Below are 25,591 nucleotides of genomic sequence, written 5' to 3'. Positions count from 1 at the left end.
GATGTGTCTGCCAGAACTCTGTGTGGCATTGACCTGGTCTCTAATATGACCTGCTGTTAACCTGCGATTTCTGAAGCCGGTGACTCGGAGGAACCTATCCTCCACAGCAGAGGAGACTCTTGGTCTTCCTTTCCTTGGAAAGTCCTCATGTGAGCCAGCTTTTGCAACTGCACTTGGGGACACTTTAAAAGTTTTCCTGATTTTCCTGGACCTTTGTTTCTTAAACTAATAATGGTAACTCGTTTTACTTCACTTAGCTTTTTTTGTAGCCATAATAAAAGGACTATCAGCTGTGAAACCATCTGACTTCTGCACAACACAACTGATGGTCCCAACCCCACTTATTAAACCTGACAGGGCACACCTGTGATGTGAAAACCTCAGGGCACACTCCATGACACAGTTTATATAAGATGTACATAGATTTTTTACCATTCCAGTTTTCTTTTATATAATATGCACTCTGTCCGGACTGTTGGTTTAGGAGGGTGTTTGTCTGCCAGGGTGTGGGGGAGGAGCAAAGGGTGGTATTTGTGTGTAAAAATGTTAAAAATGTTCAATAAAAAGTTTTCATTAAAAAAAAAAAAAAAAAGTCTGCAAAGCAGTAATCAAAGCAAAATGTGGCTACTTTGAAGAACCTAGAATATAAGACATATTTTCAGTTGTTTCACACTTATTTGTTAAGTATATACCGTATATACTTGAGTATATGCCGACCAGAGTATTAGCCGAGGCCCCTTATTTTACCACCAAAAACTAGGAAAACCTATTGACTCAAGTATAAGCTGAGGCTGGGAAATGCATTGGTCACAGCTTCCCAGTATATAGCCAGCAAGCCCCCAGTAGTATACAGCCAGCCCCCTTTAGTATATCGCCGGCCAGCCCCCTGTAGTATACAGCCAGCCAGCCCCAAGTAGTATACAGCCAGCCCCCAGTAGTATACAGCCAGTGCCCAGTAGTATACATCCACCCCCATTAGCAAAAAGCCAGCCAGTCCCCTTTAGTAGCCAGCCAGATCCCTTTATTAGCCAGCCAGACCCCTTTAGTATACATCCAGCCCCGATTTTGCCCAGCAATTAAAAAAAATAAACTTACATACTCACCTTCCGGTGGTCCTGATGTTCGGCGCGGCTCCTCTTCTGGCCCAGGAAGGTGATTATATATTTTTTTTAATTGATTCGGGTATAAGCCGAGGTGAGGTTTTTCAGCACATTTTTTGTGCTGAATAACTCGGCTTATACACGAGTATATATGATAATTCCACATGTGTTAATTGATAGTTTTGATGCCATTAGTGTGAATCTACAATTTGTATAGTCATGAAAATACAGAAAACTCTTTGAATGAGAAGGTGTGTCCAAACTTTTGGTCTGTACTGTATATATACACATTTGCCCCACAGGCATACAGGGTAAGGCTTGATGTACACTACTGTACACTCCTGGATGGATTCCAGGAAATGGCTGGGTAGAGAAGGAAGGAGTGAACGCTCCTTACCCCTCTCCTCTCCATAGGAAGCAGAGCAACTGTGCCACAAATCTGTCACAAGATGGGACCTGCGCTATGTTTTGCAGCCCTTCCACCAGTCTCGTTACACATGATTGGATGTCCGACTTCTATGGGGATAGTGATTTGGCTGCAATTTGTGCAGCCAGATCACAGACCACAATATGGTAGTTTTCATTGGGCCTAAGGGAGGAAAACAGGACTTTTGCTTAAAGTAACAGAATACATAGTTACAATTCGGTTTAATACTAAAAATCCAGTCAGGAAATGAGTTAACAAAATACCTCCCACAAGTGTCCAATGATTGGAGCGTCCGCCCAGGAATGCTCAGCGTTGAGACCTAGCCTCCCATTACTGTACACAACCAGATTGAAGGATTTATCAAACCACCTAAGACAAAAAGAAAAAACTGTTAGTATTATTCCCATATTCGGTCTTGCCTCTACCAATTACAGGCAGTCCCCAACTTAAGTACACCCAACTTACAGATGGATCTCTCCGCTGAACCTCTCTGGATGCTTGTAATTTACTGAACTTTACCCCCAATGCTGCAATGATCAATTGTTATCAGAGTTATCAAACTTGTCTCCAATGAAGTTTTACTATTAATCCTTGTTCTTATGACAACCCAAAATTTAGAAAATCCAATTGTCACAGGGACAAAACAAATATATGGGATAACACTTACAAAATATAACAGTTCAGACTTGCACACAAATTTAACTTAAGAACAAACCTACAGAACTTATGTACTGCATATATATATATATATATATATATATATATATATATATATAAATATAAAAGGGAGTGTTCAAGTCCGCACAGCTTTATGGAACCCCTAATGAGGGGGGGGGGGGGTGCAAAGCCCGCAAAAGTGTCCAACTTTCAAGCTTGAAAAAGGTGTCCAACACCGAAACGTTGCCACTTGCCTCAATAAAGATCACCAACTTTTGAATTCTACCTTTGGAGTGCTGCTCGCTTTTTCCAATTTGTATATATATATATCTACATACAAGTAGTTTACGTACAAAATAGGTTTTTTAGGCTTGTGATACAGTTGAATGTGCATGTAAGTCGGAACAGGTATATTTAGTAAATGTAACTCCAGACAAATAATTTTTTGTTCCCTGTGGCAATTGAATTTTAAATATTTGGGGTCCACATGGGTACAAGGATGAAAAATAAGGCTTCATTGCAGACAACTTACAGTCGATCACTGCAGCCTGGGACCAAAGTTTAGTAAATTACCATCATCCAGACATCTTCACCAGAGATCACAGTGGGAGACAAGCTTTTGTTACTAGGGGCCGTCCGTATTCAAAATCAAGCATAGTAAACAAGAATCAGTTGCTCATATGTCCAAGGACTTTTGTAGCGCTGAGGCGCTCTGGTGACACACACCAACAGCCCTCCTGACTCATTAGCATAATTTTAACGTTGATGTTAGAAGGAAGGAGGTCATAGATAGCAAATATAAGAAGATTACCACAGACACAGTAAATAAATCTATGAGTAAGTGTCCCTGATTTAGGCCCCTTTCACAAACGTGTGCTACACCTTGTTAAGGACCAGGGCTTATCATGTTCGCCAGGAGAAGGGGACTAAATTTAGCATTAATTCAGTTTAATTATTTAAAATATTCTATATATTTCTTTCAGTTATTTCTTTAAGTTTACATTTGATATATTCAGTTTACTTCATTGAACCCTTTTTGTTGTTTACTTCATTGAACCCTTTTTGTTTTCACTGATTCAATTTATGTTGTTTTATCTTTTTGTGTACTATTCTAATTTCATAGCTATGTTCATCTACTGTTCAATTTCCCAAGAGACAACTTGTGGCCATCTTCTGGATTATATCAGGATTATAGATAAAACAAAAAAAAAGCACATTAATCACTTAGTCACATCAATGTGCCTGTGGTCTCCTCCTGGTCTTTCTTTAAAAGCAAAGTGCTGGTAGTCATGGGCAAGGCAGCCATCAGGACAGTTGGTAGTCCTGTCAAGAGTTCACTGCTTGGCACTACCTGTAACTTCATCCAACACAACCAATGGGATCCACACATAAAATCAAGAAACGGACCCATCTTCATACAGTGCTAGTAGGCAATCTTTGTTAGCTAATTGGCAAACTGTAGTTGACTGTCCCACTGCCTGTCAGCTACCTCTTCTCTGTCCTCTTCCACAGCATAAAAGAGTAATCGCTGCATGGGGTGGGGAAAAAAACGGCTCCAAATTCTATATTTTTCTTTCTGCCTTGTCAACTATTCCTTTCCCCAGGCATCGCCCAACAGTTCCAAAGCAAGACTCTTTATTCCATCCCTATCCTACTACATATCCAACCTGATAATTCTAGAAGAAATTGTAGGGAAAAACAATACTTGATTTAAACAATATACAGTCCTACATAATATGTAATATTATGTCTAAATTAAGTTACCTGTTGTAGCAATTTCCATGTAGCAGAGATTTTGCATACACACTGAGTGAGTTTTTATCACCCTCCATATATCCACCGTCTTCAGTATCCAGACAGACAAAGAAGACACCTCGTTCAATGCTACTTAAAGAGACCCGATTTACACCATGAGTAAAGAACTGGGCCCGAGCACGAGCCCAAGGAACTCTAAAGGGAAGAAAGTGGTTGTAAAGTGAAGACTAGGTTTGTGCTTAGATAGTATTCATGTAATAACTGTATTTATTTACAAAATGTACAATTTTTTTTAATGAATAGTTAAAAGAAAACTAAGTGAATGGGCTTATGATATTACTATAGACATAAATACGGAATTATTAACTCCTGCTATACAGTAGCATATATGCCGTTTTGACCTACTATAACTCTACATCCTAAAGATAGAAAGTTTGTGGCTGTTCAAAACATCTTTTTTGGTCCGAGAAAAGCAAGTGCTAAAAGGGCAGTTCTATGTAACATCATTTACAGTGGCTGACATTCTAATATCATGGCACTCTCCACTGAAATCTAAGCACAATGGGGGAGATTTATCAGAACTGTCGCAAGATAGACCAGTGCAGAGTTAGACTAGTCAGTCTTCTGCTGCGCCAGATTTATAATAGTGTCTAATAATGGATGATAAATCTGGCATAGTAGAAGACTGTCTAGGCAAACGTTACACCATCTATTAGTTGGTCTAGTTTACTCCAGAAATTGCACTGAAATCTTCCACATCTGCATAATCTTTTTCCAGGAGGTCACGTCCTTTTTCCATACTAGTTGACAGAGCATTTAAAAATGGCCTATAAAAATGAAATGTGACGCATTTCACACAGTTTTTTGGCATGAATTCCACCAGAATTCTAGCTAAATTGTGTCATCATATAAAATCCACTTTTATTGAAAAAAACTGTTTAAAAACATATAGTGACGTCCTATAACATGACAAGTTTTTAAACAGTTTTTTTCAATAAAAGTGGATTTTATCTGATGACACATCGCTTTTTGCCTGGATGCTGGACTTTTCCTTTTTGGATTCATGGATTTCTGACTGGTCTCCACACAGCATGTCCGCGCACCGGCTGCCTGAATTAGCCAGCATTAACCCACCAATATATGGTGAGCTGAAATTTACTTTTTCTTCTTATCAATAGCTAAATTGTGCCTGAATATTATTTTAATGAGAAAGTCCTATTAGAGCAAAATATGAACCAAATATGTAGTATAAATACCGGCAATGTTGCTATAGTGAAAAAGGGCACCAACAGTACGAAGAATGCTACGCTCAGAAAGCAAACAACCAGCAAAAGAGAAAAAGTGAGCATGCGTAACAAAAAAATACCCTGTTGGCCTGTTGGCCTCTGCCTTGTAACTACCCAGAATTATGCGATGTTCTATTTTTAATGCATATCAATAAACTTTATATATATTTTTTAGTAACGCATGCTCACTTTTTCTCTTTTGTTGGTTGTTTTTTTTTTTTTTTTAATTTCAATAATTTTATGAAGAAAACCACAAAACATCAGAATCCCTCTACTGTTAGATGCTCACCGGTCCCCTGCTGTGAGTGCAGCCAGCTTCTCCTCGCCCGGCTGTGGTGGGCTTGGATCGTCAAGAATGCGCTGAATTTGCGTCTGCAACTGCCGAGGGCTAAGCAGCGTTCTGTCATCATACAAGCAGAGCCGGTAGTATCTGCCTTTGTGATACACGCATACATGGCGACTCTCAACCAGGTGCTGGAGTTGATCTGCAGACAAACACACAATAGGTATTTTCTAAGATTTTCATTCAGTTTCTTACATTACACCTATGTACATGCATAATCACTAAGAAACCAGCTTATTACCAAATTGTCTGCTCCAACTAACAAGGATGAAGGAAAGAATGAATAGAAAACCTAATCTAAACAGCATTATTTTCAAAACAATTTCCCTGATTTGTACCAACCAGACTCCATTCCTGGAATCCTTGTAGTATTAAACATCCTCTCCATCTGATATGAGCACATGGGGACAATGCCAAGGGCCATGACCTGGTGAAGAGAGTTGATATTAGCTGTAAGCAAGATTACATACCAGGACTACATCTAAACTAATGTTTTCATCTCTATTATTATTAAATCTTTATGGAATTCCCACTTTACCACTATTCTCTGTACTAACTTACTACTAACCTGTAGATTAATGATCAAGGGTATAACATACTATATTGTGATAAGCTTTATTTTGGCTTTACTTACTGGCGGTATGAGGCCTCTTTCAAGTTTTCTGCGGTACATAAGCATGGCATGGATGGCATTTCCTGCCCTTGCTGCTTGGTTTGTAGTTGGATTTACAGTTATGAAGTCCTATTTATAGAGTAAATTAAAAGCATACAAAACATAAACAAATTAAGTATTAGAGAGATAGATATGTGGACATTTATAGAGATTAGTATGAATAAAAAAAGTAGGGATCATTTCTAGCAATAATTTCCTGGTAAGCAGTGAAAGCAGTGTATAATAGTTGGGAGAAGGTGAAATTCGATCTATACAGTATATGATTTGGAGCAGGATTTCTGAATAAAAAAGTAAAAATTCAACAGGAATCCGAGTAGATACAATGGGGCACATTTACTTACCCGGTCCATTCGCGATCCTGCGGCGCATTGTCCGTCGTGGATTTGCGTCCTTCCTGGGATTCACTAAGGTTGTGTGCTCGATATCCACCAGGTGTCACTGCTGCACCTAGGTCCGCCGGAGTTCACCTTCATCTTCTTCCTGGCGCTTTTAAGTGCATGTCAAGCGACACAATTTTTTTTTTTTTTAAATACCGCTTTTTTTCCGAATCCGTCAGGTTTTACAAAGGCGACACGCCTGATTTCTGTCGCATGCAATCCCATCGCGTGCGCCAAAAACCCGGGGCAATTCGGCGCAAAACGGCAAAATTCGGAAAAAACCTGACTTTTATGCGCGATTCGAACCCTTAGTAAATGTGCCCCAATGACTAATATAGAGAAAGTTGTCACTGTCTCCTACATGATCTCTCCCTCTGTCTAAATTTACTATGCCTCCTTATTGTGCTCCTTTATACACTACACTATAATATAGTCTGCTATGGGCTAACATATGTTCTTTGAAAAAAGTGCATTTAGTTTATGATTCGATTACCGTAATTACAGTAATTACAAATGACACCCAGTAGATTTGTGATACTGAGTTTGGTTAGTTTAACGATGAGAACAAAATGTATCAAAAAGACAGCCATACCAAACTTTATATTCCTATCAATATAAATACCTTTTCCATGCCCAAATTAAAGGGCTTGTCCAACTATAAGAAACATTTGCAGAAGGGCTTTGGAGGGTTTAAAAAAAGTAAATATATATAAAATGTATATATAATAAATATGGTACTGAATACTGATACAGAGGGGCACATTTACTTACACGGTCTGTCGAGATCCCCAATCCAAACAGTCCGACGAAGATGAAGTCCTGCGCGATTCACGTAGCTCGTGCACCCGAGTTCCTGCATCCGTTGCTTCCCCGCTGAGGTCTGCTGGAGTTCACTTTCTTCTTCCTGGTGCTTGTAAGTGCATGTCTTGCGACACAATTTGAAATGTTAAATCCCGCGCGTAGTCCAAATTTGTCGGGTTGTCCGACGACACGCCCCCCAAATTGTATCACGTGCAAGCCACCGCCGATGCTGCAAAATCAGATCGCGTGCGACAAAATCCCCGGCGCGATGCAGCACGGACATCGTTGGAATATCCGACCGAAGTGTGGCCCCTTAGTAAATGAGCCCCATAGTGTTCTTACCTGACTGAATACAATATAAATACAGGCAGGCTCCGGATTACGTACAAGATAGGTTCTGCAGGTTTGTTCTTAAGTTGAGTATGTATGTAAGTCGGAACTATATATTTTATAATTGTAACTCTGGTCTTTGTGACAATTGGATTTTAAAAATGTTGAGTTGTCATAAGAACCAGGATTAACAATAAAGCTTCATTACAGACACCTTTAATAACTGTTACAGCTGTTTATTGTAGCCTATGGCTAAAGTACAGTCGTCTGTAAGTCAGGTGTTCTTAAGTAGGGGACCGCCTGTATTATATTATGGTACTCTAATCACTGATGCAATGGAATGGATAAAACTTAACTTTTATTTGGCTTTTATTAAAAGGAGAAATCATCTATTTCAGTGCCAATGTTTTATGTCGCACATACCGTATGTCCCCACGTAAACTACTGTACTTCACAAATTGCAATAATTCAGCCGTGTCTGAATCATCATTTATACCATCCTAATAAGAGAATGGATCAACAGTCATCACAAATGTCTGAATTCCTATGTATATCATCATCGTTGGTGGTACTAATGTTACAATTAACATATGATACTGGGCTTTACAGAATGTGTAATATGCTCACACTAACAAAATGTAAAATATTCAAACTCATAACCCAAGGTGTTAGCTGCCTGCACACGGTCATATCCTGGTATCGTTGGTGCTGCCACATCTTTATCAAGAATGGGGTATCCAACAGTCAATACAAAGTGAATACAAGACCTATACCATGTTTCTGGTAACAATGTATATTGGGTATGTGTAGTAGTTGCATTAAGCCACAACTGGCATGTTGATACATTTATAAGGTGGTCACTCTGTCTCATATCTGGCTAATGTATGCAGCCATACAGTCATCAGTATATGGTGAGTATACCAACTATATCACAGCTAGAGACTTTTACACCATAGCTAGAGATGCTAATCTGCATGCACCGTAATAGGCATGTGGACATTATATTGACTGGAAATTTCGTGACCGTATGACCACGTTTATCCCCCATTATTATCTGCCATGGTTGACTTTGAACTGTAATTGTGTGAAATACCTCAGATATATATATATATTTTGACTTATTATTCGGAGTACAGGCGGTCCCCTACTTAAGAACACCTGACTTACATACAACCCCTAGTTACAAACGGACATCTGGATGTTGGCAACTTACTGTACTTTAGTCCTAGGCTACAATAAACAGCTATAACAGTTATCACAGGTGTCTACAATGAAGCTTTATTGTTAATCCTGGTTCTTTTGACAATCCAACATTTTTAAAATCCAATTGTCACAGAGACCAAAAAAAATTTGGCTGGGGGTTACAATGATAAAGTATACAGTTCCGACTTACATACAAATTCAACTTAAGAACAAACCTACAGACCCTATCTTGTATGTAACCCAGGGATTAACAACACGATGTTCTATAATTAAAGGGATATTCCCATTTCAACAAGTAACTGCTATTGTTTATATAATTAAAAGTTATACAAATTTCTAATATACTTTTTATTTCAATTCCTCATGGTACTTGCTGTCATTCTATAGAAAGCTTCTACTTTTACTTTCAGTTGACAGAAATCTGACCATGGTCACACAGGTGCACGGCTTGTTATCACACACAACTCTCATTACTCTCTATAATACTAACGAGCTGTGCACCTGTGTGATCATGGTCAGATTTCTATCTACTGGAACTAAAAAAAAGAAGATTTCTATAGAAGGACAGAAAGCAGAGATCTAAACTGTGAGGAATTGATACAGAAAGTATATTAGAAAATTGTATTATTTTTCATCATACAAACAAAATTAATTTGCCAAAATGGGAATACCCTTTTAAGGATGCTACTTAGAGTTAATACTTGCCCTATATAATCAACGGTGCTTTGTGGAGTCACAGGCTCCTGGTGATTGGTCCAGCTCTACCTGGCACGTAATTGGTCACCTTGCCCATACCAATAAGCCGCGTTTGTTGGCTATCACCTAGCTTCCAGCATCCAACATCAGGACACTGCCAATAGTAAAGGGTATGGTCTTGAGTGCTCCTCTATTTTGTACCTTTTCTAGTTAAACAGCTCCCTAAGACTGCTCCATAACATTGTCTGCATCTTTACATAGTCAAAACACTGGAAGACCTGTAACGACCACTATAAAAAGGTGCATTAGTGGTGTGGTAGGGTGGCTGCTGGAGCAACCCCTTTATTGCACTTATTGCTATAAAAAGCGGGATGGAAATCCAAAAGATTGGTGTTTTCATTCAGAAGACAGACCAGGTAATGAGAAGTAATTAAAGGGGTATTCCCACAAAGACAAGTTTCTTAAATGTACTCAGGATAACAAAATAACACATTCTCTTATTCAATGTTACTGACAAAAATACAGCATTTCACTGTCTCTATCAGTCTTGGTGTACACAATTTCAGTTGCCCCCTAGACACGACCCTGTAACTTCTGACTTAGGGTCGGCCCACCATCTTGGATTCCTGTGTGACGGCCGTGCTTGCTGAGTTTCCCTGTCTCTGCACTGTAGCTCCACCTCCTGCAGGCAGCATGGAGCTCACTCACTGATGCAGACTGAGACACAGAATCTGCTACAAAATACGCACAGATAAGTTGTTTATCGGGGGAGGCACAGCAGGAAGGCACAACAGATCTAGTGTGTTGTGTAATAACAACACAATAGATGTAGCAGAGCTGATTGTGTGATTATGTGCAATAGGCATCTGATGGATCTCATCATATCTCTATATATGTCAGGTACTAGTACAATGCTCGGACGCCAGATGAGAGTGAATATAAACCACATTGTCAGCTCACAGAACTAGATGGATGCGTCTGCTTAGAGACTCCCCACTCACCCCTTTTAAATCCACCTGGAAGTGCTGTATTAATACCTAGTGCAGTCTTCCCACATTGGCTCCACCATAGGGAAAAGTCAGGTCATGCGAAAGGCCTGTGAAACTGTGGCAGATATGAACTGAAGAATTGTTAGTTTACAAGGTGCCAGCACCTGGAGGGAACCTCTGTTAAGTACCAGAGAGGCTTAGGCTCACTCAATAAAACTGGCTGAGCTCATTTGCATAAAAAATACACAACGTGAACTGTAAATTGCCTGTGTGCCTACAAATATAAGCCCTTCTACCCCAGGAAACAAGAATACTGGACCTAATCCCTACAGCAGTGATGGCAAACCTTTTAGACACCAAGTGCCCAAACTGCAAACCAAAGTCCATGTAATGATCGAAAAGTGCCAACATCGCTATTTAGCCTAAAATTACAGATAATCCCACTCTATAAGGCACATATAAAACTGCATGACCATTACCAGTACCACCATACTGATTATTAACAGACCACCATAGAAAGACCAACAACAGCAATTTTATCACTAAGCAGGAGCAAATACACTACCGCCATACAGTGAGGGACACTACCGCCATACAGTGAGGGACACTACCGCCATACAGTGAGGAACACTACCCCCATACAGTGAGGAACACTACCCCCATACAGTGAGGAACACTACCCCCATACAGTGAGGAACACTACCCCCATACAGTGAGGGACACTACCACCATACAATGAGGGATACTACCACCATACAATGAGGGATACTACCACCATACAGTGAGGAACACTACCACCATACAGTGAGGAACACTACCCCCATACAGTGAGGAACACTACCACCATACAGTGGGGAACACTACCACCATACAGTGGGGAACACTACCCCCAAACAATGAGGAACACTACCCCCATACAGTGAGGAACACTACCCCTATACAGTGAGGAACACTACCCCCATACAATGAGTAATATTACCGCCATATGGTGAGGAACACTACCCGGATACAGTGAGGAACACTACCCCCATATAGTGAGGAACACTACTGCCATACAGTGAGGAACACTACCCCCATACAGAAAGGAACACTACCCCCATACAGAAAGGAACACTACCCCCATAGAGTGAGGAACACTACCGCCATACAGTGAGGAACACTACCACCATACAGTGAGGAACACTACCCCCATACAGTGAGGAACACTACCACCATACAGTGGGGAACACTACCCCCAAACAATGAGGAACACTACCCCCATACAGTGAGGAACACTACCCCTATACAATGAGGAACACTACCCCCATACAATGAGTAATATTACCGCCATATGGTGAGGAACACTACCCGGATACAGTGAGGAACACTACCCCCATATAGTGAGGAACACTACTGCCATACAGTGAGGAACACTACCCCCATACAGAAAGGAACACTACCCCCATACAGAAAGGAACACTACCCCCATAGAGTGAGGAACACTACCGCCATACAGTGAGGAACACTACCCCCATACAGAAAGGAACACTACCTCCTTACAGTGAAGAATACAGCCATACAGTGAGGAACACTACCCGCATACAGTGAGGAACACTACCCGCATACAGTGAGGAATATTACCGCCATACAATGAGGAATATTACCGCCATACAATGAGGAACAGTACGCCCATACAGTGAGGAACACTACCCCCATACAGTGAGGAACACTATCCGCATACAGTGAGGAACACTACCGCCATACAGTGAGGAACACTACCTCCATACAGTGAGGAACACTACCGCCATACAGTGGGGAACACTACCCCCAAACAATGAGGAACACTACCCCCATACAGTGAGGAACACTACCCCTATACAGTGAGGAACACTACCCCCATACAATGAGTAATATTACCGCCATATGGTGAGGAACACTACCCGGATACAGTGAGGAACACTACCCCCATATAGTGAGGAACACTACTGCCATACAGTGAGGAACACTACCCCCATACAGAAAGGAACACTACCCCCATACAGAAAGGAACACTACCCCCATAGAGTGAGGAACACTACCGCCATACAGTGAGGAACACTACCACCATACAGTGAGGAACACTACCCCCATACAGTGAGGAACACTACCACCATACAGTGGGGAACACTACCCCCAAACAATGAGGAACACTACCCCCATACAGTGAGGAACACTACCCCTATACAGTGAGGAACACTACCCCCATACAATGTGTAATATTACCGCCATATGGTGAGGAACACTACCCGGATACAGTGAGGAACACTACCCCCATATAGTGAGGAACACTACTGCCATACAGTGAGGAACACTACCCCCATACAGAAAGGAACACTACCCCCATACAGAAAGGAACACTACCCCCATAGAGTGAGGAACACTACCCCCATACAGTGAGGAACACTACCCCCATACAGAAAGGAACACTACCTCCTTACAGTGAAGAATACAGCCATACAGTGAGGAACACTACCCGCATACAGTGAGGAACACTACCCGCATACAGTGAGGAATATTACCGCCATACAATGAGGAATATTACCGCCATACAATGAGGAACAGTACGCCCATACAGTGAGGAACACTACCCCCATACAGTGAGGAACACTATCCGCATACAGTGAGGAACACTACCTCCATACAGTGAGGAACACAGCTTTTCCTGCCTGGCCGGAGTTCCATTGATTAATATAGAGACGGCAACAGAGATGGTGCGCGTAGCATAGGTTTGCCACCACTGCCTTAAAGGGATCACTAAGGGGCTAAGGCATCTATCATCTACACCAGCTATGTGAAAAGTTATTTTTTTGGCTGAACTGCAGTTAGAGAGATGCTTTAACCCCATAGCGCAATAGGACGTACCCTTACGTCTTGCTGCGCATGGGGGAGTATGAAGAGGGCTCAAGGGCTGAGCCCTCTTCATACTCACCGGGCATTTGCTTCATAATGAAGCAAACGCCCGTCGCTAACACCCGCGATCGGTGGCTCCCCGATCGTCACTCCCCGTGACGTCACCGGTGAGCGGCGATCCGTTGTCATGACAATCTATTACAATGTGCGATCTGCACATTGTAATAGATGGTATGCAAAATCCCCATATGTAGTATGGCAGTGTATGGTAGGATCAATCAGACAACCTAGGGTTAAAGTACCCTAGGGAGTCTGAAAAATTGTAAAAAAAATTAAAAAAAGTAAAAAAAAAAAAATTATATTAAAAAAACATAAAAATTCAAATCACCCCCCTTTCCCTAGAACTGATATGAATATAATAAACAGTCCGAAAATGCCCGATCTATCAAAATATAATAACCGTTTTTCACTGCGTTTTAACCCGTAGCGGAAAATAGCGCCCGAAGTCGCAAATTGCATTTTTTAGCCATTTTGAAAAAAATTCTATAAAAAGTGATCAAAAGGTCGCACAGTCCTAAAAATAAAAGGGTTGAAAACGTTATCAGAAGTCGCAAAAAATGACACCACCTACAGCTCTGTACACTAAAGTATGAAAAAGTTATTAGCGCAAGAACACTGTAAAATGAAGTTTTTTTTCTGTACCGGATGCTTTAATTTTTGTAAATGTATGAAAACGTTATAAAACCTATACAAATTTGGTATCCCTGTGATCGTATTGACCCAATGAATGAAGTAGACTTGTCATTTGGGGCGCACAGTGAAAGCTGTAAAAACCAAGCCCACAAGAAATGGCTCAAATGTGTTTTTACATCATTTTCACTGCATTTAGAATTTTTTTCCCGCTTCCCAGTACATGGCATGGAATATTTAATACCATCACTACGAAGTGCAATTTGTTACACAGAAAATAAGACATCACACAGCTCTGTACATGGAAAAATAAAAAAGTTATAGATTTTTGAAGATGGGGAGTGAAAAATAAAAACGCAAAAACGAAAAAGGGCCTGATCCTTGGGGTTAAACATGCCTTTGCAGCAGAGTAAGTCCATCCCCTTATTAGGAAACCATGATTAAAGAAAATCTACCATCATAATCAAGCCAGGGACACTTATTCATGTATCCGGGCAGTGGTAATCATCTTATATTTATTATCCATAGAATCTCCCGTCTAAAATCAACTTTTAAAATTTACCAGAGGCCCTCAATGACCAGAAAATGTCTCCCCCTCTGCCTACTCTCTCTCCTCCCTCTGCCTATGTAATCTAACAGCAGCAGGAAGAGCTGAGGTAGGGGAGACCTGCTCCGCTCATTGTAACACCTTGTTAAGCTATAGCACTGAGGGGATTTGGAAACTACCACCAGAGCACGTTGGGCTCATTAGCATAATTATAAAAGTTGAGGCCACGGATAGCAAGTGCCTATTACAAATATATTTTAGCGGAGTATCTTACCATGGCATAATAGTTGCTGTTCACCATTATAGGTCCTCGGCCACGAAGGTACACATATTCTTCCCACCAATCACTGACCTGCAGAAAATTACAAATGCAAGGTACCAAATGTGATGCAATGGAGAGAGAGAGATTCTACAGGTACAATTGCAGCAAGTTTTACAGGAAAATTACTAATGAACACAATTCTATAATCAGCCGACTAAAAATGTTGACAAACATAGCACCGTGCCATAATGATTATTACAGAATCTATATTTCTACTTCATAAAACAATCAAGATGTGTAAGCGCCTTCCAAATACCTCTTCAAATATTAAAATCCAAAATCTTACTAGAACCCAGTTTAAGTAGTTACTGTTAAACAGGTCATATACTGCACCTACATAATTTGTTGCCCACCAAGACTTGAGGTGAAGGTATTTTTGTAGCTTCCGTCCTAAGCCTTTTTGGAATTCTTCCGACAGTTCCTTCATGCGATTGAACTTCTCTTCATCTAGTAATGGTTGGACTGACTGCAGATACTATAATGAAATCAAGCAATGATCAGTGATAGATCGTAGAGGTCAGCAACTATAGTCTCTACTGTTTATATTAGCTCTATAGTGTATGTTGTATAATCGAACATGTTTTGCCTCTCTTACAGCATGGGCAGAGTTCATATGTAGAGCTTAGTACTAGTTTAGCACAGTAATGTATACAAACATGCACTGCTTTCATACCCGATCAATGGTTTCCTCTAGACGTGGTACAGGTAACCTGGGAAGAGACATCTGGAAACTGTAGAGCATTGGCTGACGGCGAGCCATGACCTTCATACAACCCTGTGAAGGAAAGGCACATTTGAAAGTGAGAACCAGAAATGACTTTTTAAGAGCTTTAAAGTGATTTTACTGACAAATCACATTTATTGCTCAGAATAGGCTATCCACAGCAATGAGCACTGAGTATGCCCCCAGAGCCCACAAGAGCAAATCATTGATTTTAAAAGGAAGAAGGCTGTGGATAAAAAATATAAGACTAACACAGTCAGGGGGATTGGTTCTATGACTAAGTGCTCCAGTTTAACATGAAGGATTTTGATGGTAGATTTTCTATAAGGATTGCTAGAGGTCCCAATGTTCTGACTCTCAGCAATCAGACATTATGGAAAGGTTAAATATCTTCAGTGTAAAACCCCTTTGATGCTATACCGAGTACTATGACTGACTGATTATATAGTGATAGCTGCAGCCCCTGCAGATTTCAGCTGCCGAAATCAATCAGTGTTACGTCAAGAAGTTTCAGTGTAGCCAAAGCCTTAGGCCACTTTTAAACTATTTTTGGGTCCTTATTTTGGAGTGGAGACTACAGACACAAATGTATAATAGAAAAAATGTAAACTCTTGCATCTTTTGGACCAACTTCTACTAATGCTTTCCAAATACTATGAGAAAATTTGTTCCACAATACTATAATATGGTAGTGACCTTATAATAATCTAATACCATTAAATCACTAGCAGTAGTCATCTGCATATAGAGGAATGCTGGGAGGACACACATCAGGTTCCTCTGTATGCTGCTCCCCAATGTTACTGTTGCATGTGACCCTATGGCTTGAAAGTAGAAAGCAGTTCATGCAGAGTGCAGACGTTTTAGTGCTTTTGTAATAGCCAAAACTATTTACAGGGTTATTCTCGTCTGGGCATTGACATTTAATTTAATTCTTGTCCATTATAAATAAACTTTTTCAATTGGATGTTGTTAAAAAATGTACCTTTGTAAAGATAACTTTAAATAATTGCATCCCTTAGAAACTAGATTGTCATCCTTAGATATGAGCACCTCGGCTGGAGTGATTGCACAAAGAAACTTATTGTTTTTGTATATAAAATGGCCAGGGAGTTACTGCATGTCCTACAGCCATCCTGTGGTAATTATCGCTGAAAGGACTCAAAAGCATATGTATGGTCACCTCTGCGGGGGTGGTCGTATCCAAGGACAGCTATCTCGTTTCTGAAGGACAACATGACTACATTCAAGGCTAATTTTCTTCACATAGATCTTTACTTCCAATTGAAGAAATATATATGAAGGACTGAATTAAATTGAATGTGATTGCACAGATAAGAATACTTTAATGGGTGGCACAAAAAAAAAAGAACTGAAAGATTATGGTAGACTCATAATAATAAATCCAGCATTTTAATCCTCCCTTGCCCTAGTAATCCAATATTAGTAGTCAGCCTAACAGATTAAATTATTTTCATTATAGTTATGCAGAGGACACGCTGAACAATTTTAATTCTGCTTTACTTATTCAGTTCCCCCATTTCCCAATTTGTACAAAATGTCTGCATTTAAGAATCAAATAGAGGTTTTAGTTATAGGGGATGTACTATGTCATCTCCTTGTTATATTACAGGATTTATTATTAAAGAGGAATACCCATCTGGTATTCATTCATTCACATTTAATTTAATTAATCTACCATTTACCATACATACATTTCTTAAATTGCATGTTATTAAAAATATGTACCTGTGGGAAGATATTTTCATATAGTAGGTGTGAGTAGGAAAGGATTCCATAAAAATAAATGCTATAAATAAATCTAACATTATGCAACAGAGAATATTATTAATTGAAAAATAGACTTTTTCACTTACTCCCCAGATTTTGGTTTTTAAACTTCGTTTTCCATGTGGTTCAAACATCCAGCCATGGTAAGAAAGAAGCAAGCGCAAAACTTGACGATAGAGAAGGATCCCAGAGACCCAAACTCCTGATGAGAATATAACTGCACTTGCCACATTTCGTGACACAGGAGAAGTTAAAGATCTATCAGACAAATGTAGAAATAGTGAGCAAAAGAATAGAGAACAACAGAAAATAAAGTATACAATGCAAAAAAGAGTAAATCTTTCTATAAGACCCTAATGTTCATTATGAGCAATGATGTGACACTCTAAACCTAAATAACCTTTTCCAAAGTCATGCCACGCTCCAAGGGGTTTAACACCAGGTGGGAGGATCTTAACAGGAAAATAGTAACAAACACAAAGGGAACAGGGTTGGGTCAAAATGCTGTTTTGGTAACAAGAACTGATGTCTATGAAGCAGTAATGAGGTAATATAACAGATCATATGATTACCCAGTGGTTACACTAATAAATGTCATCCTTATAACTTAATCAATATTGTGTGAAATATTCTGTAACCATTATAAGTTTTATATGTAAGAGCACAGTTTGAGAATCACATGTTTTTCCTACACATTTCATAGATGTTTGATTGATTTGAGATCTAAGGGATTCAGAGAATAAGTCAACATTTTGAAATCTTTTTCGAACCACTCCAGAACATTTATTTTGTATTGCAAGGTGCTACTGCCAATGGAAATACAGTATCAATGAATAGGTCTGCAGCTAGCTTTAGATTCAGGCAATATATGTTCACATAGATAGCACAGGGTTCACATGTATAAACCCATCCACACACAGTAATGTAAAAGAAAATGTAACTTATCAGACCTGAATTTTGAGCTACAGGAGCTTATCCGTGGACTCAGTAAGGCCAGTCTTAACTCCTCAAGTACATCAATGAGCAGGGTTGGCTATAGGTTTCAGTAGGCCCCTGGGCGACAGAACCTCGGTGGGCCCCTTTGCAGTGAACTCACGTCGCAGCATTAAAAATTCAGAAACTAAAAAACAGTCTCCTGTTTCCTAAAATATTCCCTAGTTTATCACACCAAACAGCCCCCTTATGGTTATTTTATATAAAGCACCCCTCATCCCCTATGGATTCATTAGATACAGCCCCCTAACCCTTAATGATTCCTTATGTTTAACCTTATGTGGGCTCTCCAGGAGCCCTGGGCCCCGCCACTTGCCTGGATATGTGCTGCCGTGGCCCTGTCAATGAGCCTTGAGTGCCCATGACCATGCTTGGTAAATCCTAATCATAACTTTTTTTTTTATACTTCAGCTTATCCTTTATTAAACGTTTCTAAGAAGAACTTTTGCAGAACCCACTGAACAGTATAAATATGTTAAAATTATTGATGTAAAACATTTTTGCATAGCTTTTCATTTTTATATGGCATTTATCAGTTGTTAAAATAATGCAGTATTTTTTGTTAACTATTTTTCATTTTTTTGTATAACCATTTTTATGGTGATTTCCATGTGTTCATATTCATGAGGCCAGTGATTTTCTGTGTCCACTCTTCACTGTTAGAGCCAGGATAGAGAGACCAGAGGGGAACCCAAGAAGAGTTGGAATAATGTATTTCCAATTAGAAACTTATGGGGCTCTGCCAAGGGAATCCTTTAGGTAGAATAGTCCTCATAAGCGCTTTCTGCCCATTTATTTACTGTTGGACAGTATAGTGGACTGGGAACACAAGTGGTAAAGTGGTAATTCTACCGACGTGGGGGAAGGGGTAATAGTTCATAGTCTAGCTTTACACGTTATCCTTGACCAATTATCTTTATAATAATTATTTTCATGACAATAGTCAAGTATATATAGGCCCTTAATGGGCATGTACCCAGTGCAGTTACAGATTTCAGTAAGGCCCTTAGCATTGGCACAGAAGCAATGGGCAATTGGTAACGTTAGCTGTTTGGGAAAAAAAAAGGTTTTAAAGGAAACCTACCACTTAGTATGGCAGGGGTAAGCTGTAAGTACCGAGCACCAGCTCAGGGTGAGCTGGTGCCGGTACTTACTTTCGTTAGTGTTAAAACCGCGGTATCGCGGTTTTAACACTTTTTAAACTTTAGGGCAGAAGACACTTCGGCGCTGCGTGCGCACGATCGTGCGCGCGCCTCCATAGGAAATAGCGGAGATGTTGCGCGCGCACGGTCGCGCGCAGCGCCGAAGCCCCTTCTGCCCTAAAGTTTAAAAAGTGTTAAAACCGCGATACCGCGGTTTTAACACTAACGAAAGTAAGTACCGGCACCAGCTCACCCTGAGCTGGTGCTCGGTACTTACAGCTTACCCCTGCCATACTAAGTGGTAGGTTTCCTTTAATAAATAACTAGATGCAACACTACTTTAAAAGGGTTTCCCAGCTTTACCTTGCGATGGCTCCTTTTTCCAGCAGAATGAAAATAGAAGTTATTGGAAGGAAAAACAGTGACTAGTTGAAGCAACATACAGTTGCACACAGAGTAACTATAGATATTTGCAATTTGGGATATATATATATATATATATATTTTATACAGATCTCTTATCTGATCACACTGCTGACTTACTGTCCAGGTAAAAGGTTGCTGATTTTGTTAATAAGTCCAAATGATATATCCACTTTTCCATATAAAGAACCAAGTGTCACTGCTACAACTGCAAACCATGTGGAAGGACTGGCAGGATAAACACCACTAAGTACAGAGCTCTGCAAAAAAAAAAGGAAATCAAGAAGAGAAATTCTTAAAAGGTTTTACAGGCTGCTGTCTGACACTGTGCAGACAATTTACGTTGCTCACCAACTCTGTTAATATCTAACATTAGTTGTTGCATAGAAATCTTTTAAGATTGTGTTAATATTAATGTAACTGCAAAGCATAAGTATATTATCTAGAATTACAAGTACAGTAATCTTTTTTACATTCAGAAAGTCACTAGCTTTTGATGTTGTGTATTGCTTATACAAACTAGCATAGCAGAAAGCGTATACCGTGTCAATAAATGAAGCTACAGCAAATGGAACATATACAGTAGTTGCATACAAAATAACTTTATGCACTTGGGCCACTAACTTACTGTATGTTTTAAATGTTAATGTATATTTTACAGTATGTGAGAACACAAGGTCAAAGAACAATACTGGATTCTCATTCACCTTAAGTGTGATCAGGCGTTTTCTACAGGCAATGAGACTAGATAAGTAGAGATGTCGCAGAGCATCACGACCCAATTGTAGATCGATTCCATCAGGTGTCACAGTGAACTGGAAGGCTACAGCCTGGTGAGCTTCTGCCATCTTGTGACCTTCACAGAAAGGAAATGGATTTAAATCCCAGAACAAGCAACTAACTTTGTTGTAACCTGCAAATGTGCTACTGTTTTGTACAAAGTACCATGTGTAAATATGGCATAAGGTGTTTCCTGCTGCTAAGCTGTAATTATCAGACCAACACAACACTAAAAAAAGAAAACTGGATTGTCTTCTTAAAGGTAACCTGTCGCAGAAATTAACCTAATAAAGCATTACCAGTGCGTTGTGGAGCAGCTTTACACCTTCCAAATCATGCTTCTTTCATGACCTAGTGTGGTGGCATCATACAGAAACATCACCTTTGAAGTCAGATGTAAATTAGTTTTGTAATGTCACGGAGGCGGAGAGTTTAGCATTGATGTCAAGCTCTCCCTACCTCAGAACACCCCCTCAGCTGTGAGGGACATCAGGCAGAAGAGCCAGTGAATGATCTCCCTGGATATAAGGGTACCAATTACAGTTAAAGGCAGTCTATCTCTACATTTGCACATATACAGCTAGTGACAGGTTCCTATAGAGTCCTATTAACTGACACCCTTCTGTTAGCTAAAAATTGTTTCCTTCACATCTCCATAAATCAGGCAGCCCCTCCCATCTTCTCCTACCCATACTTTATGCCTCCTTACTATTCAGCAGTTCATGTCCTGTGACCAGGGTGATGTCATCAAAGATCTTGTACCCTTTACATTTGCAAAATGTACCCCATGTATGTTTCTGACAACATGAATCAGCATGTCATCAGATACATAAGATTCAGTAGAGTACGGGTACCGTTTGCGAATGTAAGGAGGCTAAAGGACCGGAGCTGATGTCACTCTGGTCACATGACACGAATGTAACACAAAGCAGATCTGTCAGTCCAAATAAAGAAGGTCTGGTTTACTGGTAGACCAGGAGAGGTGCAGTGCCTCACTGGCAGCTAATGTTAGGTGATATGGAGAGAAAAACTTAAACTTAAGGTCTATAGGGGTTATTCATGATACACCACCTTTTGATAATGTTGCACCGCTTTGGCCACAGCCCGAAACATCAAGAGGCTCCTGCCTCTTGCTGCACAGCCGGCCACCAGATACATCAATTATTTCTACTCCAGGTCCTACCTGGCACAGAAATATTCTGCAGCATGCAAACTTTTACCTTTGACTGCATTCACTGCAGCTTGTGCACAGGGCAGGAACAATTCGTGCTGGCCCCCCACTGTTGCCAGCCCCCCCCATTTATGCTCCTCCATTCCCCCTGGCTTCTAAGGTAAAAGGCAACTGCTGCAAATAAAAAGGCGCTGTGTCTTTAAAAAAATGTACCTTTCACCATGTTTACCAACCCCCAACTCCATAGATTCTGGCACTGCTCTAATTATAGCTCACAATATTCCAGAGCAATTCATGTTATCTGTCAAATGTGTGGAGCCAGGATGTATCATCCAGTCCAGCTCTAGCCATAAGCCATAGCCACATAGCTTGGCCCCACCCCTCCGACAATGGCAATAGAGTGGGTAAGAAAAACAACATTGATTACTTAGGACCAGTTGGGGGAGGATGGAGGGGGGGGGGGGGGTTAAAGAGAACAAAATCAGTACTATTAAAGCATCCAGTGTGGCAGTTTGAGTTTCTGAAAGGTCCTCTTTAAATGGGTAAATAACAATGCAGATACCTGGATAACATCCTCGGGATATGCCCAAAGCCAAAGCAGTAAGGTAACAAATGCTTCTACAGCCTTTTTATTATTTTTTTCAGGGTCACTTTTTCCATTGTCTCATCGTTCAGTTCTCAAACTTATGCACCCATTTAAAGTGTTTTGGGTGTCTTAGAAAAAATGTGTATTATGATTGGTCTGTATCTTCACATCCACATAGGCTGCAACACATTGTGAGGAGAATTTATCAATATGGGACTTTTTGAAGTCAGTTTTGCAGAACATTGTATTGATATTGTCTCAGCTGATAAATCTGGCTTCACAGGCTAAGCATGGCAACCACTATTTAAAACTCAATATGTTAAATCAAAGACTTTTTAAAAGCAGGTGTATTCTGACACCTATTGTAGCCAACATTAACATTTGCATCAATTTATACAGAGAGGACCCATTATACTGGAGATTTTACTAGTTTACTGGTTTCTCCTGATCCACATGATCTGTTGTTTTATGGAAGATCTGACTTTGTTGTCATGTTCAGGCTCTTGTCCATTTTTTCCTGCTTCTAGCAGGAATACTTCAGCATGAAGAGAATGTCAGCAGAGAATGGCTGAGCAGTATACTTTGTATATAACCACATACCCTTTCAGCAAGAACACAGCTTGTAAATATATCTTCACATTGAACTCCTGGATGAAGTCCAAGTGTGTGAAAGGTTAGAGAATAGAAAAACTTTAGAGCAGACTAGATGAAATAAAAAGCAGCATATATACCAATGTAATAGAAAAGGGGGCTTAGGATCTGCTCTCCTTAACCTGCAGTGGACACAAGTGGTAATGTGGGAAGCCCAATACACCAGAATTCCACTTTAGAAAAATTGGTGGGAAATAGGTGTTCTATTAAAACGATATTCAACATAGGATACAATTACAACTTCTAAAAGGTCTATCAATCTCTATAAGTGAGAGATTAAATTGCATTTATTCAGATGAAATCGCCAAAGTGGCGGCAATTGCTGTAAAGCAGATTCAGTTATGGCTTATAGAGGAGGGCCACTATGACTTACAGACAAGCCCTTTAAGCAGCAACTGAGAAGAACCATAGATTGCTAGTAGACTTTTTTAAACCCCATCTTTACATAATCCACCCAATGAGCAGCCATAATTATCAAGAGTTATGTTACAGATACATGTATATAAATATGTTTGTGAGGTCAACAGAACTAGAGATTAGCTAGATAAAGTAGTGATCATGGGGCACACCTTTTTCAGGCCTTTGTATCATTCATTTATTTTGACAAAACTAGTAAGAATTTCCCCATGGGAAAAGTAAATTACATCTACATATAATCTATTTAAGAGTTATAGACTTAGGTCCCATTTACAAAATTATTGCATACAGTTAAAGTAATTCCATACTCTGTTTGTGGCTTCAGTCATCAAAGCTACAAAATAACTATAAGCCATTAAACAGAGTGCTTTATACAAGTAAATATAATGCTTCTTGTACAGACATACCTATCTGGCAATGGTCATTAGGATTCTTATGTCATATTTCAATATTTTGAACACCTTACGGGCATTGCATGCTTTGCCAAACAAACGTGGAGACCAGGAAGCAGTCTATGTTGTAAAGAGGTAAACAACTAGAGAAAGTTCCAACCAGACATACAAAGTCCTTTAAGAAATAAATCACGGCTTTTCCACCATGAAAACACCATGACAAAACACAAAACAACCTTACATGGTATCTATAACACGACAAGATTCAAAAATCCAAAATTATACAGTAGAAAAAACCCAAACAATATGTTATAACAAAAAGTTACGGGAGGAACCCACCTGTTCTTGTACTTTCTTCAGGGATCCACAAGCTGGTACAGAAGCATACAGACGCGTAGACACACAGCTACGCAGCTGCTGCCTTCTGTCCTCTGTGTCCTTCAATCTCAAGTGCATTTGTATATGTGCAATTTTCGAAGTCCCAGCCAAAACTCAGCCAGTGTAACCTGAGACCCAGCACTCTCAGAATGGAGCTGGAGCGGTTACACATACACAAGGAAGGCCTGGGAAGTTCACAGTGTGTATGATCTAAACTAAACTTCTAAAGAAGCTTAGAAAATATGCCCAGTGTTATGCTAAAAACATAGCTCAGGAATCTGGCATGTATATACTTTGTACTTTTCCTAGGTGAAATAGCATTAGTTAGATGTGTCACTTTTCTACAGTGCTGGAAATAAATAACACTGTAAAAATATGTTGCAAGTCTGTAAAAGGTTTTGGTGACTTTGTACAAGCAGAAAGTACAAACCGCATAATAAATGCATAGAACATATGTACACAGGTAATACTCATGGGTAGGAGGTCTTCATGGTCTTGCATGATTCTAGTAAATCTCAACCAGCCCCTTTTTCCTATGTGCTGGTCACCAGCCATTAGTGCTATGAGGGAAAGGTGGACTAGTTGCTGATCTTAATCCATCATTAACTGTGTGTGTAACCAGGGAAAACTACTCCACCTTTTGCTTGCAGTATGTTATCACAATGTAATATCAAGTCACTCCAATGGCCCATCCTTAAATGTCCTTGATGACATATCCATTTGCTCAGTTTTCAGGACATGGAAGTCTCATTCTGAAAGATCAAGTTTCAGATCAGACAAATAATTCGATCTCTAAGAATATTTTGTTTCCTGTTGGTCATTACTAGTTTGGTTAGAGATTGGTTGCCTAATTATTTAAAGCGATTCCCTTTTTCCTTCTTAGGTTGAGTCACATATTTGATGTACTTGGTGCCAGTCTCTTAGAAGAGGATATCTAGACCGTGCACTAGTATTGGCTTCCTGGTACTATGGATTAGCAGCTTTGCTTCTATTATTGAAAAGACACATTGAAACTCTTAGGCCAGGGCCAAATTTTACAATATCATTTAATAACCAAAATTTTGAGGAAAACAAGATAG

General features: G+C 39.9%; 1 protein-coding gene across 1 annotated transcript in view; it reads right to left on the bottom strand.

The window, feature by feature from the left end:
- The window catches only part of CPT1B (carnitine palmitoyltransferase 1B), a 36,697-nt gene extending 12,068 nt beyond the window's left edge, over positions 1-24,629 (bottom strand). Inside the window, exons 1-12 of the mRNA XM_072147644.1 lie at positions 24,474-24,629; positions 20,845-20,993; positions 20,258-20,397; positions 17,666-17,837; positions 15,738-15,839; positions 15,402-15,539; positions 15,017-15,094; positions 6,203-6,310; positions 5,911-5,995; positions 5,515-5,710; positions 3,949-4,134; positions 1,791-1,896 (exon numbers count right to left, since the gene is read on the bottom strand). Coding sequence (XP_072003745.1) covers positions 1,791-1,896; positions 3,949-4,134; positions 5,515-5,710; positions 5,911-5,995; positions 6,203-6,310; positions 15,017-15,094; positions 15,402-15,539; positions 15,738-15,839; positions 17,666-17,837; positions 20,258-20,397; positions 20,845-20,985 — 1,452 coding nt within the window. The 5' untranslated portion in view covers positions 20,986-20,993; positions 24,474-24,629. The remainder of the gene's footprint in view (positions 1-1,790; positions 1,897-3,948; positions 4,135-5,514; positions 5,711-5,910; positions 5,996-6,202; positions 6,311-15,016; positions 15,095-15,401; positions 15,540-15,737; positions 15,840-17,665; positions 17,838-20,257; positions 20,398-20,844; positions 20,994-24,473) is intronic.
- Positions 24,630-25,591: the final 962 nt, after the last annotated feature.

Source organism: Engystomops pustulosus, chromosome 4, assembly GCF_040894005.1.
Source record: "Engystomops pustulosus chromosome 4, aEngPut4.maternal, whole genome shotgun sequence".
Taxonomy (NCBI): domain Eukaryota; kingdom Metazoa; phylum Chordata; class Amphibia; order Anura; family Leptodactylidae; genus Engystomops; species Engystomops pustulosus.
The sequence above is the reverse complement of the archived record's forward strand: the minus strand, read 5'-3'. Positions and strand labels throughout refer to the sequence as shown.